The sequence below is a fragment of the Phyllostomus hastatus genome, unplaced genomic scaffold (assembly GCF_019186645.2).
Source record: "Phyllostomus hastatus isolate PE091 unplaced genomic scaffold, TTU_PhHast_1.1 phas_contig_1162, whole genome shotgun sequence".
In the NCBI taxonomy this organism is placed as follows: Eukaryota; Metazoa; Chordata; class Mammalia; order Chiroptera; family Phyllostomidae; genus Phyllostomus; species Phyllostomus hastatus.
The window spans coordinates 12,590,689-12,604,505 of NW_025333537.1; the positions used below are offsets into that span (position 1 = coordinate 12,590,689).

Consider the following 13,817-nt stretch of genomic DNA (forward strand, 5'->3'; position numbering starts at 1 on the left):
CCTGGCCACCTTGGCCCCTCCTGCCTCGGGCTCTCCGAGTCTGCCCGTCACCCTGGGGACACGGCCGTGACCGTACACGTCTCCCCTGAGAGTCCACTCCACCCTTTGGCATCGGCGGCCAGGGGCTGACCCCGCTCCTCTCCCCTCTGCGGCCCCTAGCGCAGTGCCCAGCGCACAGTAGGTGGCCAACAAACACCTGTCAGGCAACTTGTCTCCCGGAGTCACGGAGGGTCTCGGACGAAGTGACTCAGTGATTGGCGTCACCAAGTCCCCTCTGTCAGAACGTTCTGGAACCAGGGACCTGGCGCGCTGGTGTCGCGGCGATTCCCCCAGCGGGTCCCGGGCAGAGGCCTCTCGGGTCTGAGGGCAGGGAAGGGCAGCGTCCGGGGGGCGATGGACGTGACCCCGGGGACACAGCCCTGAAACCGGACTTCCTAGTCCTCCTCGCTTGAGGGCGCCCCGTCTCCCCATGTGGGGCCTCGGGCTCCTTCCCGGTTCTCCCAGCGCCGTTCGTGACGTGGGTATGAGAGCTCCCGTGTGTGCGAGGGCGAGCCCTCGCCACGGCGAAAACATGGGGGCCCTGCCGCCAGAGGACACACCCCCCTTCCTGCTTCTCTTCCTCGTGTTTCTTTCCCCCACGGAGGCGCTCCTGACGGCGGGGTAACTCAGTACGGGCACACTGGGTCAGAACCGATGGACGGCCCGGCGGTTCTGGACACATCGTCCCCTGCCCGCAGGCCACCGTCACTGTCCGGACGGGACACAGGGACAGAGCCAGGAGCCGCGGCGGGGCCGCCCCTCCCGGTGGCCTCGTCGGGAGGGATGTCGCCGACAGGCGGCAGTGCCACCAGTTGGGCATTCCTCTCCCCTCTCTGCCCCGCAGGCCGGCACTCGAGAGCACATTCACGGCCACGTTTGAAGGCACACAAGTGACGCCCGACCGGATACGCGGCTCGCGACAATGAGGTCGGTCACAGCAGGACACTCACATCCACATCCGGGGCGCAGAGATGGAGTGGGTCTCCTTCACGTGGACATCTGTGAGCGTGGCGGGGGCAGGGTGGATGGGGGAGGTGCCGCCACAGCCCCCCATCCACCCGGGTGTGTTGTGCCGCCTGCCTGCGTGTTGCAAGCACCGGACACGTCCTGCTAATCTGGAAGGAGCACGCTCCCGGGGAACTATTTTTACCCCCCTCAGCTCGCCCCACCCGCCCCCGGGCCTGTCTGGGTGGCTTCTCCCGGAATCGCTTCGTCCGGGAGATTTGCAAAGATGCGGCGGGCCGGCCGGCGCGGCGCGGCGGGGGGAGGCCAGCTGCCCGGGAGTGTCTGTTCCGCACCAGCAGGGAACTCGTGCTCGTAATGAGAGCGCCAGATTGCCACGCCGCGCAGCGAGCGTGCGGCGCGGGGCTTCTGATGGCAGCGGCACTGCGGGCTTGGGCTGCCGCCGTGTAAATGATGGGATTAGATTAGTCGATACTGTAATGAGGCGGGTAATCAGGGGCGGGCTGTTCGGGACAGGCAGGGACCCGGCTTCAAGAGGAGGTGACCCTCAGGCCACCCTGTCTCTCTGACATAGTGGGTCTTGGGGGGGTGTGTGGGGGGGCAATATCGCCTCCCCTAGAAGAATTTTGGAATGTCTGGGGACATTTGGGGTCGTCCCAACAGAAGGACAAGCTACTAAACACCCGCAGTCCCCAGCACGGGCGTGCCTGTCCCCAGCGCCACAGTGGCCTGGGGGGGCAGAAACCTGCTCTCAGACGACGGAGCTCCCGGGTCCTTACGATGAGCAGGAGAATTTTGGTTGCATTACTGCCCTCCACCCCATCCGCCACCCGGCAGATCCTAACGAGGCGCTCTCGGCGGGGACGGCCAAGTGTCGCCCCTCCCTGCCGCCTCCTCACTCTGATTTCCGCCCACATGGCGTTGGATAGCAGCTGGGTGTCGTATTTATAGCATGCAACGCTTCAAGGTTAGGCTCCGAGATGTGGGAGCAAAACAAAACAAAACAAAATGGCCTTCCTCTCGATGCGCAGAGATTTCTCTTCATATTTGGGAGACGGGTGTGGACACGCCGTGGGTTGATTCCATTTCAGAAACGGGACGACGGCGTAATTCAGGGAGGCGTCGGCAAAACGCGGCCATGCACCCGCTGGACCTCCTAGACTCAGAACACCGCCAGGCGGGCGTCTGCAAGCATGCCCACTGGCTTTCCCGCCCGCGGCCTCATGTACAGGCATCGCCCCAGCGGGGCTCCTCGTCCGCTTTGTCCGGAGCCCCGGGCCAGGCCACCGGGCCCGAAGAAGTGGCCGCGGCACCTGGACGCGTTCCCGTCCCCGCGCCGCCGAGACGGGCGCCCTGCTGAGCGAGACGAGATGTGGGGAAATCTCATATTTCTCCGGGATGAGAAAAGTAATTACGGGAACACTCGGAATTGGACACCGAGGAGGAAAATAAATGGGGTGGAAATTGGCCGGACGAGTGTGTGCACGCTCTGAGACGGAGAGCCGTGCCCGCCCGCCCCCCTGCTCGCCCGCCGGGCCCCACCCCCGCCAACGCCGACCCTGCGGAGTGGGCGGGAGGACTCCGCAGCCTCGCCCACACCCCCTTCTTTCCTTCCCCACTCCCCCCTTGCTTCTCCATGTTCCCGCCACCTTCGAAGACACAAGGACGAGTCCCGCAGACTGTGGCGGGGGCCGGGGGGTGGTGGCTGGACGCTCGGGTGCCGTCACGCCCGACGGTCCACGCGGCACAGACCCGGCCCTAGCGGAGAGCGCGCTGCACCTGCCGGACGGGCTGCGGCGTCTCGGGAACGTGTTTTTAGGGTCTGGGCCTGCGCGTGTGTGGCCCGGGCACCCGGCTCAGTGCTTCCCGAGCCGCTGTGAGTGGGAAATCTGGGGGGCTGGGGGGGGGCAACGCCAGGGCGTCACGGCACTCCCGCGTGGGGGGGTTCTGCTCGAGTCTGGAGACTCGCTGCCTGACCCAGTGGACGGCAGCGTCACAGGAGTGGGGACCGGGACATTGGGGGTGCAGGCGGCCCAGGCCAGCACGGAGCTTCCTCCTCTCCCCGCCCCACCCACCCAGTTCCAGCGAGCCCCCAAACCCCCCACTGTGAGCACCACGGTCCCCTCCTTCTCCGATCCCCTTCGCCCTGTGGTTCTCCCTGGGGTGGAGGAGCGGACCACGATCCACCCTCTTCCTAGCAGCTTTCCTCCAGAGCGACCTGCTCCCGTCCCCATCTGGGCCGCAGTCGCCTGTGTAAGAAAGGGACGTGAGGAAGGACAGCGAGACGCATGGCTCTGAAGCGCCTCATCCCATCCGCTTCCACAACTGCCGGCCGAGGCACAGAGCCTGCCCGTCCCCCTAGGAAGCTCTCCTCTGGCCCTCGGACAGTGCGCCGCCCCCCAGGGGTCATCAGACTGGATCGCGCTGCCGTCCCATGGGCCCCTGTCACTCACTGTCGCCCGTCTGGGAACCCTGTGCCCGTGGGAGTTGTCTCTCTGCACAGTGTTGCGATGGCCGTGGTGCCGCGTGGATCGGCACTTCACCCTGCTCGCTGCCGGCCCGGGGACCCCGGGAGGGGCTGAGCGGCCAGCCGCCCCGCCCCAATCTGTCAGCAGCACGCACCTTTGTGGCCATCACCAGCCGACTGGACCCGGCGCGGTGAGGGCCAGCTGGCCACGGGTCCTCGTGCGACCTCTGTGGCCCCCTCGGGCTCGAGAGTCAACGGCCAGCACCCCGTGCGCTTCCTGAGAGTTGCAGGTGCCCGAGAGGCTTTTCACCTGCTCTCGGTCCCGCCCAGGGCCTCGTGCGCTTGACCCGGCCGTCCCGCCCCCCCAGGCCGCCATTGCCTGGCTCCTCCTCGGGGGCCCTGGGCTGTGCTGGGGTCACCAGCTCTCCCTTCGAGTGCCTCCGGCTGCCTGCCCGGCCCTGGCGCCCAGCTGCTGGCTCCCCGCCCGTGACGTTTTTGACTCCACGGACCCCTCTGCGGGGGTGGTGGGCGGTGCTTCAGGTGGATTCTCTCAGACCAGCGGTTCTCAGTCCCCAGTCGTTCTTATGGGCAGCCCACTGGGGTTTGTGTGTTCTGGAAGGGTCCAAAATTTTTGCTTCATTTTAACTTCCATCAGTGACCCCCTTGCACTTGCACCGCTGCGGTCTGTACAAAAGCAGGAACCTCTGCGAGCACCGCTCAGCACTGTCTGTGAAACAGCGTCGGGCGAACGGGAGGGAGGTGAGCACGTCCGCTCCTGTGAGGTCTACTCTGCACGGCGCTGGGGGGTCCCGCCGCGCCCCTCGGGCAGGGGCAGGCGACGCCGGGCTCCGGGCTGGAAAGGAGGGAGCAGAAGTCCCCCCCCGCGTGCAGGCGGCGTGGCGGCGAGCTCAGAGGCCCCGAGAAAGCAACTCAGAGCTGGTGCAGCCAGTACAACACTTCAGCAGGTTGCAGGCCGGAAGACCGATACGAAAACGCATTTCTGCACGCGAGCAGTGAGCGTCGGAGATAAAAGGAAGGAAACGGTTCCGTCTCCAGTAGCATGTGGAAGAATACAGTACTTAGGAATGAGCTCACAACAAGGAGGGCAAGACGCGGCCGCTGGAGACTACCGCGTAGGGGTGAGAGAAAGGTGAGAGTACCCACATGCGTGGGAAGTCGCGTTCGGAGGCCGGGAGATCTCCTCTCGTAGAGAGGGGGCCGGACCCCCCAGATTAGCCTGCAGATGCAGTGCAGTCCCTGGGGGGGAGGAGGCGGCATCCCTTCCACCCCTTCTGCGGACGTTTTCAAGGTGACCCCAAAACTCATATGGAAATGCAAGGGGCCCGGAATAGCCAAAACAGTTTTGGAAAAGAAGAACTGATTTGGAGGGTTTGCACCTCCCAGTTGGAAAAAGTTACTGCAAAGCACCGTGGGTCGTGTTCACGCAGAGACCGTGTTCCCGGCACAGAGATGGACACTTCGATCGACGGGATCAGACCGAGTCCGGAAATAAACCCCTAGGTGGACGCTCAATGAGCGGCCACTGGGGCGTCGCGGCAGGTCAGTGGGGAGGGCAGCGGTCTCTGCGCAGATGGAGCTGGGCGGCTGGTGACCTTCTCGCAGAAGACCCCTCTCTCGTCAGGGACACGGGTGGGCGCGTCGCGTGCCGACGGGTGTGTCCACGGGCCGAGGGCCGCGGACTGCCCGGGTAACCGGGGCGAGACTGTTTCTGGGCTCGGTCAGCGTCTGTGTCGGCGGACCGAGTAGAGAAGACGCCCCTCACCGGTGGCGGCCTCCGGTCCGTCACGCACGCACAGGACCACACGGCGGAGGGTTGGAGGGTCCTCCCACTCGTCCACAGCTGGGACCGCCCTCCTGTCCTGCCCGGGACAGCGGTGCTCGTGAACCCCGATGCAGTGGAGTCTCCCAGGCCTCTCGCGGCGCTGTCTACACGGGGGGCTCCCGGAGTCTCCCCGACGGGAGTCCAATGGGCCCGTCTACGTGAGCAGGGTCCCCCCACTTCCCATCCAAAGCGACGGGGAGCTCAGCCCGCAGGCCCGTGCCCAGGTCTTGCTGGGAGAGACCTGGTGACATCCGTCTGTGCCCAGTTCCTGCTCAGCCAGGCCGCGGCCCCAGACAGAGGACACACAGAGAGAGGGAGAGAGCGCCAGCCCTGGCCCACCCGGGCAGCCTGATGAACCCCCGGTTGACTTCAAAACCTGTTTGCCTTCTCACTCCCCACCATTTCTCCCTTAAATCAACCGAAATAATCCCCAGCCAGCGCGGGGAGCCCCCCCCCCTCCGCTGGGTCCCAGGGGAGGCCAGTGGCGGTCGGGGTGGACTCTGCCCGATGTCCCTCTGCAGGTCGCGCTGTCCTGCACACCCCCCCACCCCCGCCGGAGAGGGTCTGCCTGCGGCCTCCCGGTTCCTCACACTGCACACCCACCCCGGGATGTGTGGTTTCCGGGGCTCAGGGCCCACCTTCCCTGCGCAAACACACGCACCGAACGCTGGCCGAGCGCGGCAGCAGCAGCAGCAGCAGCAGCAGCAGCAGCGCAGAGGTGATGTGTGGGTGCAGGCAACACTCAGCCGCGTTTAGGGTCGTGAGGAGCACACAGCGAGGGGACCAGGGGCGGGCAGAGGGGAGCAGCGTTAGTGCTGGTGTCAGGGGGCGGGGGTCTCTCCAAGGAGGTGACCTCTGCGCAGAGACCGACCTGCCTGCAGTGACCCGGAGCCACGCGCTCACGGGGAAGGCCGTCCCGGCCGAGGGGAGGGCTGCGGGGGAGGCCCGGAAGTGGGCAGGTGCGTGGTGGGGAGGGAGGCTGTCCAACAGCCCTCCTCGCCCCACACCCCAAGGGTGGGGACAGGTCAGGAGACAGGCCACCCCAGAGTGCGGGTCACATCGGCCCATATACGCAGAGCGAACGCGCTCGATGTCCAGAAACAGACCCTCTGCCCGCATTCCGCTCCCTCTGCTCCGTCGTGGAGAAGGACCGGCTGTGCGGTGGGCGTCCCGCAGAGCCCCCTCCGAGTGCAGCCGAGACCTCGGCAGGTATGGTGGGGCTTCGCTCCCTGGACAAGCAGGGCGACGCCCGTTAGAAGGGGTGACCGGTAGGAAACCGGGAAGCAGTCTCAGGTGCTTTCCGCCCACGGAGAGGCGTCGTGCAGAGAGACTGCGCCCTGTGTGATGATGCCAGGTCGTGAGACCAACCTATGTTTTAAAGAAATCAGCACCCTTGACGTCTCTGAGGGTGTGAGGTGGACGGGAACCGGGACAGGGCATGAGGGAATTTCTGGGGTGAGGGTCCTGTTCTGTACCCCGAGAGCAGTCACAGGTTCACAGGTGGGCGGCTGTGTTACTGTGACTGTTCATGCACTCGGCAAGGGAGTCATTCGCATGCTCCAGTATTTCGGGGTGGATCGCACTGTAGCACTTAGAGAGGCCCCCCCAGATACGTCTGATCGATGGATGGTAGCGGGGCGGGTGGCTGGAGGGGTTTCTGGTGACATGTAATGAAATGCTGGCGGTGGAACCCAAGTAGCGGCGGGAACTGATCGTCCCCCACCCGATACTGGTAACTCCCATGCGTGTTGGAACGTCTCAGGAGAAGATGGGGGGGGGGGCGTTGATGCAGGCACGGCTGAGTTGTTGTGGCTGACACGTCTCACAGTGTCCCTGGCAGCCACGCCCCGCCGCTGCGGTGGTGGAGGCGGGGTCGTGGAAACGGGGTTTGGATCTCGGAGTCTGGGGGAGCCAGAGCGGGGCCAGCCTTCTGGGGACCAGATGGTTCGCACACCGCTTCGGGTAAATGCCGAGGACGCCACCTCCGCCAGACACAGGAGGGGTGCGTCTGCTGCCCCCGGGGAGCTTAGCCTCAGAGCCCAGAATAAACCCGCACGCCAGGGACCGCGGGATGCGGTTGCCTTGGAAGTTCCTGCTAGCGGCGTTGAAATTCGGGCCCCAGACGTGCTGCCCCTCGGGGCCGCGTGGGGGGAGCCGCAGCCTCCCCTCTGTTATTAGAATCAGCAGCTTCCGTGGCGCAAGCCGATGCCCGCGGAAGGCTCCGGGGCTCAGCCCTGCCCTCTCTGGGCCCTGGGCACACAGAGGTGGTGTCTGCGGAGCCCCGGCTTCGTTGTGCGGAACAGCGAACCACGAGGTGACGACGACTGACGCTGAGACGGAAAGCCCCTGAGCATGCATTCCGGGGGCTTTGGTTCTGGGCCCGAGCTGCTCTGCGGCGCACCCGCGGGTGGTGCCGACAGCGGCTTTGACAGGACGGCAGAGACACACCCCCTGGCGTCTGTCTCTGGGTTGGCCAGCTTCAGGGGGGCTGTTCCCCTCATCCCGTCGCTGGGGCACACGGTCCTCAGACTGCGGGAAGCAGGGGCGCCGTCCCTCAGAAGCCCACGAGTCCCCCCCTCCATGGGCAGAACTGGACCTGACCCTACCCAGCGAGGCGTCGCCGAGACACAGCTCCTCCTCCCAGCGGAATTAAGAAGCTCCGCCCTCGAGTTCTCGTGACACGCAGCGACGCAGCGGCGCCTGTTCTAGAACAGTCCGAAATGTTCGGGGTAGAAGTAGTATTTCCTCCCGTCTCCAGCCTCCATCCAGATCTGCAGCCTCAGGTCCTCCCTCCCTCCTCCACGCACCCGCCCCACCTCTAGTTCTTTTCCTGAGATGCGGGACCCCGGACTGGGCAAAGGGGGGGAGGAAGGACTGTGTGTGTTTGTGGGTGTTCTCAGGGACTTTGGGGTCTCAATGAACGCCTTAAGTCATGACTCTAAGTCTGTGCAACCTTTGAATAAATAATTCCTTTCCTTTTCTCACACACACACACACACACACACACACACAAAACCACGGAGACGCCCTTCACACTGGGTGAAGGCCCACCCTACCAGCCTCACTTGAACTTGACCACCTCTGTGCACCTAAGGTCACATCCTGAGGTCCCGGGGTTGGGAGTCCAACACAGGAACTGGGAGGAGACGGCAGTTCAGCCGGTTACAGCGGCTGACTCTGTTTCCCCTCGCGCACCTGTTCTGAGGGTCAGACGGAGCCTCTGGGCAGACTCAGCCTGACGGGCCCCTCCCCCACCCCCGCCCCAGGACCCCCAAATGCCCCCACGTCCCCACAGCGGCCACCTCAGCGGCTCCAGGACGCCCAGGGGCTTTGAGAAGCGTCCGGAAAGAGCATTTCACGCGGGGACCAGAGCTGACCCCGGGACAGACGCTGGCAGGGTGGAAATGAGGCTTCTGTGTTTGAGATTTGTACTGGGCATTGATTTTCTGTAAGGGCACTTAATCACACCCGCGGTGCGGGCGCGTCTGAGTGGAGCGCGGTTCGGGAAGCGGGGGAGGTCCGGGGGCTTTAACCACTGGAAACCGAGTAGGGATGTCGGCTCCACGTGGCTGCTGTGGGTGGGGGGGGCGTGAGCCCGCTCGGGTGCCCCAGACGGGACCGGAAGCACCCACGGGGGCCCACAACTGAACCCCGTGTGGACGCAGCCCCACACGCAGCCCGGTGGGAGCCGGGGGCGGCCGCTGCCCAGCACTGGCCTGGAGAGTGGGAAGGTGGCGTCGGCCTCACACACTGCCGCCCCATCGCTGGGAGCCCCCCACCGGCTCCCCGGCCGCCAGCAACGACGGTCCCACAAGTGAGGGGCCCCTGCCCTGAGGCCACGCCCTGGTGACCCAGGACGAAAGAGGGCAGAGGTCGGAAGAGCGACTTTACCAAGGACCAAGGTCACAGGGCCCATTCTGGCGGAGGGGAGGCGGGCTGTCACCCTGCCCGGCTGCACCGGCTCCGCTCCTCGAACCCGGCGCGCAGTAGGTTGTGTTAGACCCCCGTGTGTCAGCGTCACCTGTCCTTGCGGAACTTCTGGTCCTGCGCCCGCATCCCTGCCACGGCTGCTTCCTCAGCGCGGTCGGGGACCCCCACGGTGCCCCCCCGGAGGACACCCGGCTAACAGAGTCGGCCTTTGACACCCACGCGTCTCGGCGGCTCGCTGTGCCACCCCACAGGGAGCTGACGCCAGCCACGGCGCGGAGCCACGGGAGTCCACGGGGGGGGGGCCACCGCCTGCGGAGAGCCGGCTGTGGCGCCCGTGGGGCCTGTACCCTCCCGAGCGAAGTCCAAGTGCAGCAAAGCCCAGCTCCGAGCAGTCGCATTCCGTGACCTTCCTCACGGGCGGTGCGGGCGAAGGTCTCCACGCTGGGAGAGCGTGGGGGTCAGGACACACGGGCTCCCACGTGCCGGTGTGTGTCTCGGACCTGCGTCCCTCCGGCGGACCTGGGCTCCGTGGGGCCGAGGGGGCCGGTACGTGCAGCAAATCACTTTAACATAAGACTTGGGAGGGGCACCAAGAATGAGAGTGTGTGCCGCCCTCGATCCGTTCGCGCCCGTCCCTGGGGGGCTCCCTGAGCACACCCGCGGGTGAGAGGCAGGTGGGCAGTGGCCCCCCACCGCCTACCCCGGCCGGGTGGCCTCGTAGTGACCGCCTGCCTGCTCCCCCGTGTTTGCTCAGCCGTGTCTAAACCTCTCTCCAGGATTTGTGCCCTGCACGCGGGCGGTTAGCAGGACATGCAGTGTTTTAAGCTGTTAGCTTCCTGAGCTGCAGCTCCCCTCGCGTGTCAATGAAAGACAGGCAGCTGTGCCTGTGCGTCGGTGACAGCCGTCCAGGACAGTCTGAGAGTGGCCGCACCGGTGTGCGAGCGAGTGGACCAGGGTTTGCCGGGCCGCCAGCTGCTCGGGCCCCCGGGGGAAGCCCTGGCTGCTGACCTGGCCCCTCTCTCTCTCTCTCCCCCGTCTCGCTGCAGGGCCAAGGTGAAGAAGGGCGTGAGCATCCTGAGCGCCCGGACCAGCGAGCCTCAGCAGTGGGACGTGCGGCAGGAGGTGGGAGACGGCGGGAAGCACGCCACCGCCACCGTGGTGTGCCAGCGCCTGGGGCCCAGCGCACGCGACAGGTAAGCGCCGCCTCCCTCTGTGGCCGACACTCGGGGTCCCCGTGACCCAGCGGGGTGGCCTCCTGAGAGGCTTGGTTGACACTCACGTTTGCTGCTGCTTAGCCGGGCTGCTGGCCCTCGGCCCTCACACCTGGGCAGCCCCGTGTAGCCCTGGCTGCCACGGCTCAGCTGGTTGGAGCGTCGTCCCGTAAACCACAAGGTTGCAGGTTCGATTCCCGGTCGAGGCACATGCCTAGGTTGTGGGTTTGGTCCCTGTTCCAGGTGCATACGGGAGGTATCGGATCGATGTCCCCCCCCCTCTAAAAGCAGCGAGGAAACTGTCCTTGGGAGAGGGTCACCGAGGGGGCGGCGCCGTCTGGCAGGTCAGCCGGAGGGCAGGGCGCTGGTTCAGAAGGCCCGTGGTCCAGGTGTTGGAGCGGAGCTGAGTCAGCGGGACTCGACTCTGCTTCGCCGAGGCTCGCGCACCCTCTTCACCGACACCCATGTCCCCGGGGGCCGTGTCACCTCCCGGTGCCCTCCCTGCGGGACCAGAGGCGGGCCGCTTGCTTGCCAAGTGGGAGTTCTTGGTGCACAGGGCTGGGCTCGTCCTCACTGGGAATGGCTCTACGGGCAGGAGGTGGCGGCCGGTGGCAGTGACGCACCGGGGCTCGCGCTCACGGTGGACTGTTGGGAAGACCTGGTGACAGGGGCCCGGACGTCAGACCCTGGGTGCCTGTCCCTGCCCCCCAGGGCCCTGCTGCTGCCGCTGCCGGCGGGCTGCTGCACCTCCCTCCCACGCCTCACACACCTGCAGCGTCGGTGTGCAGAGGCTGGGCCGAGGAGTGATTCGTCTGCTCTGCAAATTTGGGGTCACAACCTGGGTACAGGCTTTAAAACCCCTGCGCTTTCATCTGGCTTCTGTGGACAACACCTGTCCTGACAGCCCTGTCCCTGCACCGTTTCCCGTCGTGGGGACTTCCCGCGAGGTGAACCATGCATCTGCGTCGCGGGACGTTCACGTGGTTTTCACGCTCTGCCCGCGTGGACAGGAAACTCCTTTCTGCGTCAGCCTCTGTCCACTTCTCGTCTTGCTCCGGGCTCCTTCTTTTTTTTTTTTTAAGATTTTATTTATTTATTTTTAGAGAGGGAAGGGAGGGAGAAAGAGAGAGAGAAACATCCATGTGCGGTTGCTGGGGGCCGTGGCCTGCAACCCAGGCATGTGCCCTGACTGGGAATCGAACCTGCGACACTTTGGTTCGCAGCCCGTGCTCAATCCACTGAGCTACGCCAGCCAGGGCTGGGCTCCTTCTTAGAATCAGAGAGATCCGCCATTTCCGGGCTCCGGGTACGCTGGGTCAGGGCGTTAGGCTGCAGAGAGAGACTCCGCCCCTTCTCACTTGGCTGCAACGCCCCCCCTCCCTTCCTTTCCTGGTGTCCCCAGCAGCTCCCGCCCCCAAACCCAGCCTCCACCTTCGTCACCCCCGGGCACCGTTCGGACGCCCGCGGGCGGGGACTGGGTGTCCAAAGGCGTGCCCGGTCCCCCTCTATACGCAAGAGATGATGCCACATTAAATCTGAGTCACATGCACGGGGCTCTAGGTAGCCCGCCTGATGCGGGTGGGTTTTGCTGATAAAAGGGAGCATGTGAATTAACAGGCAGCGAACTTATGTAAACAGTTGCTCGTGTCACACCCAGAAGGTGTCTCGGGGGGGCGGGGGGTGGGCTTGCTGACGAGCCCTGAGCAGCCCCGAGAGTCGCCCTGTTGGCTCTGAGCTCTTTCCAGAAACGGCACTGGGCCCGGCTGTGCTTTTGGGGATCAACGCGCCGTCAGCCGAGGCAGGACGGCCGTCGGGGTGCGGTGACGCGGGTCTGTAACCGGCTGTGAGAGCCGGTTAGACGGGGCGTGCCTGTCCCCGGCTCCCATGCAGTGACACCAGCCTCGGGGGCAGGATTTACGCCACGGAAACCGGCAGGCGCCCCGAGTCAGGGCTGTCTGGCGCCGTCGGAAAGCCGGCCTGGCGCACGCCGGTACATGCCCACGGCTGGCTCCCTTGCCGACGGGATCTGCGGACCACCCCCCCGGCCGTCCCCCAGGTGTGGGGTGCTGTGCCCCGTGCCAGCAGGGACGGCACCGGGCCAGAGCCCAGAATGCGCCCCAGACTGCACCTCGTGCCGTCCCGCAAGGGCTGCTGCTGGCTGCGGTTTCCTGGGAACCAGCGTTAAATTGCCCTGGTGTTTAAAAATTCACCTTCATGTCTAGTACTAATATCTTTGGAATCATGCATCTGAGGTGCTTTCATTGTGTTCTCATGTGCACTGCGTTAAGGACAGGACTGTGGGAGCTATTTCAGAGAATTATCCTCGGGGCTTGGAGCAGGACATGGCTCCCGCGTGGGTGTCCTCGTCGCGGCAACCAAGCGGGCGTCTCTGCAAAGCCGGCGGGGACGCGGGGGCTGCGCGGCCACAGCTGACACCGGCTCCCCAGGGAGGGCCGACCTGCGCCCCCTGCCCCGGGCCCGGCCTCGCCCCACCGGCCACTGCGCTTCACCAACGCCTGCGCCGACGCTGGGTCACGCACGCCGGCTTCTCACATTTTCCTTTCGGGCGTCGTCGTCGAACTGCGGCGGTTACAGGCCCTGCCGGGAGGTGGGTGTGGCGCCTGGGACACAGGAACCTAAATGACGGCCGGGCGGTGCGTGCCCGTCGCGCCCGGCGCCCCACGGCCTGCCCTGTGCGCGTCGTCCCCGCGCAGCTCCCGCGGGCGCCTGCGAACGGCGGGGGTGGGGGGGTCTTGCGACCGGGGAGATGGAGGGGAGAGATGAGACGTTCGGAAGGAGGACGCATCCGACCGAACGTGGGTGCAAGTGACTAGAAACCGCGTTCGGAAGTAACTTCCACCTCTCCCGGGAGACGGAGACGCTCGCACGCCCTGCAGGCGGCGGCGGCGAGCGCGGCGTGAACGCGCAGGCCCGGCCGAGGTCCGGCGCGCTGCCCGCGGAGGCAGGGGCCTGAGGGCGTGACCGGCGATACACCAGCTCCACGCTGAGACGTCCTGGCTTTGGCTCCCTCCCTTGTCCTTTTCTTCACTTGTTTTCCTTACGCTCACGTTTCACTTTTACACTCGGAAAGACCCATTCGTTCGTTCACGAGCACGGCGGTAGGCCCTCGTGCCGCACAGCGCGTGGAACCGGCCCCAGCGCGGTGCCCGCAGGGCGGGGGCGGTGCCCACCAGGTGCGCGCAGTAAATCAGCCTGACTCGGCCCCGGGGGGGGGGAGACAGGAGCCCCCTTCCCGTCGCCACCGTCTCCCCGCGCGCATCTCCCCGAGACCAGGGGCCCCGCCCCCGCCCCTGCCGCGGCCTCCACGCCGCCGCGCAGCGGGCGTTTCACAGGACAGCGCACT

At 65.8% G+C, this 13,817-nt stretch overlaps 1 protein-coding gene across 1 annotated transcript in view; it reads left to right on the forward strand.

The window, feature by feature from the left end:
- TMEM132C (transmembrane protein 132C) overlaps window positions 1-13,817 on the forward strand; it is a 130,889-nt gene that overhangs the window by 70,773 nt on the left and 46,299 nt on the right. The window contains exon 3 of the mRNA XM_045844671.1: window positions 10,289-10,435. Coding sequence (XP_045700627.1) covers window positions 10,289-10,435 — 147 coding nt within the window. The remainder of the gene's footprint in view (window positions 1-10,288; window positions 10,436-13,817) is intronic.